The sequence below is a fragment of the Halyomorpha halys genome, unplaced genomic scaffold, assembly GCF_000696795.3.
Source record: "Halyomorpha halys isolate HHAL.00 unplaced genomic scaffold, Hhal_1.1 Scaffold946.1, whole genome shotgun sequence".
NCBI classification, from domain to species: domain Eukaryota; kingdom Metazoa; phylum Arthropoda; class Insecta; order Hemiptera; family Pentatomidae; genus Halyomorpha; species Halyomorpha halys.
In genome coordinates this window covers 304,575-310,574 of record NW_027107439.1, presented here as the reverse complement: position 1 = coordinate 310,574, position 6,000 = coordinate 304,575, and the positions used below count along the sequence as shown (strand labels likewise).

General features: G+C 27.7%; 1 protein-coding gene across 1 annotated transcript in view; it reads left to right on the top strand.

The window, feature by feature from the left end:
* LOC106687328 (serine/threonine-protein phosphatase PP1-beta catalytic subunit) overlaps positions 1-4,170 on the top strand; it is a 13,886-nt gene extending 9,716 nt beyond the window's left edge. Inside the window, exons 7-9 of the mRNA XM_014431150.2 lie at positions 845-979; positions 1,833-1,942; positions 2,178-4,170. Of these exons, the coding sequence (XP_014286636.1) occupies positions 845-979; positions 1,833-1,931 (234 nt within the window). The 3' untranslated portion in view covers positions 1,932-1,942; positions 2,178-4,170. The remainder of the gene's footprint in view (positions 1-844; positions 980-1,832; positions 1,943-2,177) is intronic.
* Positions 4,171-6,000: the final 1,830 nt, after the last annotated feature.

Genomic DNA, 6,000 nt, shown 5'->3' with positions numbered 1-6,000 from the left:
TGTTACTTGTTTTTTATTCTTTTCATTGTATCTTTTTATTTTTATTTCTATCATTTTATCTTAACATAGTTTCATTTTGTATCTTTTTAGTCCTGATGAAGCCCTGCAAAGTGGGGCGAAACGTTGGAAAATAAATAGTTTTAAACTATTTTTGTTTCACTATTGACCGCAACCCTGACCATCTCCCTATATATTTTTTTTATTGTTTATATTATTTCCTCCCTTCCTATCTCAGATAAAATTTTGAAGAATGTTTCATTTAATAACAGTAATCATACAATGCCCATGCATGAAAGTAAAAAAAAAAACTTATCAGTTGAAATAAATTATTTAGGATTTATTGTTTAATAGATCGGTCTAATTTTTCCGACTTCTATAATTCAATCCTTTATTAAAACATGTAGTTATATTTAACTACTTAAATTAAAATACCATTATCAATGAATCATATTATTTTGTTTCTGTACAATATTCGAAGTAGTATTGTATAGTAGGTCATTTTAAAAGTTGAGTATATTAACTAGTACCAAAGGCTTACAAATAGTAAATAGTTTAGTATACTTAATGAACCAACTTTAAATCTTATTTAAAAAAAAAATCTGTGACATTACTAACCATGAAGGGTTTTGGGTTCAATACTTGTATACAAATAGCATTGAGTTAAAGTATATATTAAAATACTTTTTAAAATGATAAATTCTTAAATTAACTATAAAAATGTTTAACCAAGCATATATCAAGTATAAGGAAATTACCTATGTAGTTTATTAATAATTAAACGTAGCAACATTTTTCAGTTTGAATTGTTTTAGTATTAAAAATAACGTATATTATATGATTTCAGGTTGTAGAAGATGGCTACGAGTTCTTTGCAAAGAGGCAGCTCGTCACCTTATTTTCTGCGCCCAATTACTGTGGCGAGTTTGACAACGCTGGGGGAATGATGTCAGTAGATGAGACCCTCATGTGCTCCTTCCAGGTGAGAACTTACAAGATTGCAGCATGTTCGAATTAGTTCAATAACAACTTATAAAATTATAAATTACAAATTATACAATCTGGATAAAAATGGAAAAAGAAAAAATAGTTTTTAAATCCTCGATTGTCATATTTAATCAATTATAAACAATGATTTGTTTATTATAAATATGGTTACACATAAAAATGTGTAACTTTTTTATAAGATAATTTTTAATATATATTAATTTTCAGTTATAATAAATATGGTTACACATAAAAATGTGTAAATTTTATTCTCTTGTGTGAGAACTTTGTAAATAAGTAGATTTACTATTTGTCATTAAGTATGTCATTGCAGAATTTTATATCTTACTGATATCTGTATACTTCTTACTCTTAATTCTGTATTTATGGTTCATACATAGCAGTGTTTCTGATATTGTCGTTACCTTTTCTGTATTATCGTATCATCATACCTTTTTTTTTGCTTACCTTAATGCAATGTGAGATGTCCTGCCATATTCATTATGTTTGTACTATATGGCAGGATTATGTAACCAATATGATTTTACCCTCCCATGTTTCCTCACACTCATACAACTGTATTCCTGTTGCCATGGTCATCCTAGTATATTGATCATGTTTATTGTGAACTATTCCCAGCAGTCCTCATATATAAGCACTACTTAAATAAATACTCATCATCGATGTGGATTTAGTACATTTAAAGGATATGTTAAGAATAGCTATATTGAACTTAAGTAAGGTTAAAAAACATAGAAATACCTATTTATGTTAGAGAAGTTGCCAGGGAGAGTTTATTTATTTGATTCGATTTGAATTTCTTTTATTCAAATTATCCTTTCTTGCAGATACTAAAACCAAGTGAAAAGAAGGCAAAATACCAATATGGTGGCTTAAACTCAGGGCGACCTTCAACACCTCAGAGAAATCCGCAGAAGAAGAAATAAACATTTTTAAGGTAAATATTGAGTTAAACCTCTTCTTGTTCTGTATGTTAACTTAAATTAAATAAGAAAATCATGTTAAAGGACTAAGAGACTAATTTCTTTGCCAAAGGGTTGTAAAGAATGGAAATAGCTCTTATAAAATATTATAGGTCTAACGTAATCAACAATTTCAAATTAAAGTTGTTTTATTTCCCAACTATACATTTATTATTAAAATTAGTTCAGTAACGATGTGCTTATTTTCAGGACACTTATGATGTGGTACGCTGGTTGAAATTATCGAAGATGGTTTTGATACTGAGTGAATATTAATGAGAAGGAAGTTGAGAGTTTGAGCTATCTAGGGATAAAGGCAATTGATAGTTTAATTTATTTGATAAAGATAAACCAAAAGTAATCCGTCTAACTCCCTATTCTTCCCTTTTCCTTGTTTAAGTCTTTTTTTTTTTTTATAAATCGTAATATTGTAAGTGACTATATTATACAACTATATAGATATATTATAAATATTGTATTTAAATGAAGAGAAGTTGTGTGTTTATTTCCAATAAATTACACACGTTAAGACTTCATTATATTTTTAACAAAGTTATTAAATAAGGGAAAAAGTCCCAAAACACTATTTTTGTCTCATGCTCTTCAAATGTATAATTTTGGGTGTTACGCTTAATAATATACGAAAAAATATTGTAAGTCACTGAAGTTCAGTAAAATTGTAAATGGTGGACATTGTATGAACAGCCAGAATTGCTTAGAGAATATTAATGTTGACTACCATTATACCTTAATCTGAATTTTTCATTATAATTATTTTATGTTTATATTTACTCTGACAGATTCAAATATGAAAAAGTCACTACTTAATATAATTTGGATGACATATAGCTGTGTTATTATTTTATCAAAATTTATTGTTTTGATGTTACTGATCCTAAGTATATGCCTTAAGTACCATTCATCAAATTTCAATTAATAATTTTATTAAATATGATTATTAATTCGGAAACATGTATTGTGGACTTTCAAAATATTGCTTCACCATGCTAATCTTCACAAGGTTATATATATGTTTACATGCCGTATTGAAAATGAGCTTTCTTTTATTCCTTTATTGAATTATTTCTTTTTTCACTTATTGTTGACAAAATTAGAGTTTACAATCTTTGTTCATTGAACTGAATTTGTCATTATGTTTATCAATTGCATCACAATTAAACAGGCAATCAAAGCGTACCAAAGTTGTTTTGGTCTTACTCATTAATTTTTATTAAATTTTCTTAATCACGATAAATATTTGAGAAGTAGTTCCCATTATCATTCTTTATTCAAATTTAATTTTTTGCTTCCTTTCTCATTTCAAAATTTACTTATTGATTTTGTTTATATAAAATTCGATGTATTTTTGTTAGACTTTTTCCCCCATAGTGTCATTTAGATTTGAAACTATTCTGACAATTTTAATTTATTTAAAAATTTGATGGTTTTAAAATTCTTAACATTAAAAGCACAGTTAGATAGTATTTTAGGTGCAAATATCGTTTTATCTCCTAATTTTTCCCCTTGTTAGAAAATGCATTTATTTTTTTTTTTCCTGTTCTCTAGTAGCCCATATTATTAAGTGTCCTTTTTCCTCTAGATGATTCCAAAGCGCTGTTCTTGAATCAATAAAAATAAATAAATGAAAATGCAGACAGTGGACCCGTAAATTGCATTTGAGTCCACACATTTTGTGGATTAATCAATAATTATTATGAAGAAACCTTTGTAATGATCTATATTTTTATGGATATGTAGGAAGCTCAAGTATATTTTATAGCTATTGTAATCGCCATCTTGTGTAAATATGTACGACTCTGTTAAAGTTAAAATTGTTTTTGTTAAAATGTTAACAAATTATTGGGAGGCATTTATTTGATAAAGATGGTTGTTTTATTTTATGGGTTTTCATCATTGTAAGTAAATGTTATTAAGAGCAGAGTCCTAACTGTTGCATTTTGTTTATTTTTATGTTGCCTCCGTCTTGAAGAGATATTTTAAATAATGACAGCAATGTATTTGCTTGTTTGTTAAATTGTTACATTGATGTACCTGTTGTATATTATAAAAGATTCATGAATCTTCTCAAAATTCCACATATTTTTCACCCTTAAATTGTTCATTAAAGGGAATTTAAAACTTTTCAGTATTTCTATTTTTCTGCACTCGTTAATGTTAAATGTAAATACATACTTTATGCCAATATGTCTTTTTATATTACAACCTTTACAGACATGAATCCAATTTAACAATAGAAGAAATTATGATTCAGTTTTTGTTTACTTTTAAAATACTATCCTTCCCTAAGTTGTAAGAAAAGTAAAAAAAAAACAACTTTGTTTTACTTATTATTTATATGAAAACAATACCTTTTGAATATAGAAGATTCTTTTTCATCTGAACTGGTTATGACCGACAAAGATTTTAATTTTTAAAAATTTAGGTTAACATGAGGAAAATGTTTCCTTCATTAATAATAAATTTTTAATAAAAATACTACGTACAAGTTATGTTCAGAAAGTAAGAGTACTGCTGTTGCCCTGTCCTTAGTGAATTTTTTTTTTTTTTTCAAAAGTGGGCATCGCTGAGAAGTGGAATTTACATTTTGTATGTTTGATGTATGCAATTTCATTAGTTTTATGTAATACATGTACTAATGAAACATGGAATGAACATGCAAGTTGCCGTAATGTATAGTTTTTTATTTTTAAGGCAATCCACAGCGAAGGTGATGTTTGCCTAGTTATCTACTGGTGCCCAACCTATTCTAACCATGGTGGGGGGTCAGGTTTTTCATTTTGTGGGACCGCCTTGAAAAAGTCAATGCCCGAGGCCTAACCATCTGAGCTATGGACAGCCCTAATGTGTCGTTTAAGGCAACCAAATGCTGCTTCTCCAAGCTTCAATATTCATAAGCATCGTCTGTACTAACCTGCCACTGCAGTTTCAGTAGATATGAAAGTCAGTTCCGTTCCTTAAGATCAGTAGTCACATTATTTTGATTTGTTCAAATCAAATTATTGTATTTATTCCTGTACCCTAATGCCAAAAAGTGAATAAATACATAAAAAATAATTTTAGTTAACTACGTTACTACATTGACACCATAAAAATACTTTTATTAAAATTATAGTTCTTTCTTTAAACAAAGAAATTGATATATCTTTTCTATTTTTACAACTTGAATGACTGAACCCCATAAGTCTTTAATCATCAAACTAGACCTGTGGTTCCCAAAAGGTGGGCTGAAGCAGTATCCTGTAAGACATCTTAATAGGACTGTTTATATAATACATTCTTCATGTTTAAGTATTAGTTGAAAGGTTTTAACATAGAAGTGCTTTAACATGTTCATTTAGGTAATCCAATTTTTCTGAAGGAATTTCAATTTGTCTAAAGTTGGGAACCACTGAACTCTAAATAAATATAAATCTATTAGAATCAGCGGAAGAAATTATTTTACAAGAATCTCAATTTAATGATTTTTATTGCTCAGTTTAATTTGATCACTCATTTTCATCTTCTTAAATCTACCACCATTTGGGGTTTAGAAAAAACTAAATGCTATCGAAGGAAGTTTTTGAAATTTTTTTTTTAAATGTCATAACATGGTTTTCTACTTTCCTCTTCAATTATTCAACTGCTTCCGGTTTTTAAAAATAAAATTATATTTAATTTAAAAATGTTTCAGGTTATTTCCTACAGGTTTGCTATATTGATTGAAAAGAACATCTATTTACCAATAACAATTGTAATGTTATTACTATTTTAATTAAATTTTACGAAGAAACATTATTTCTTGAACTGATTTTTACTAAAAAATATTAGAAATGGTATATTTGTGATGAATAGAGAAAAAAATAAAAATGAAATACAGAGACTTTACCAGAACAAGAACCATATAAGAAAACGGAAAACTTAATCCCCAGACAAGTTATGAACTTCACCAGTAATGTTACTAAGATAGTGTAACAATCGATTAAGAAGGAGAAAGAGGAAATTAGGCAAAGTAGGGGGAGGGAGGAAATATGAC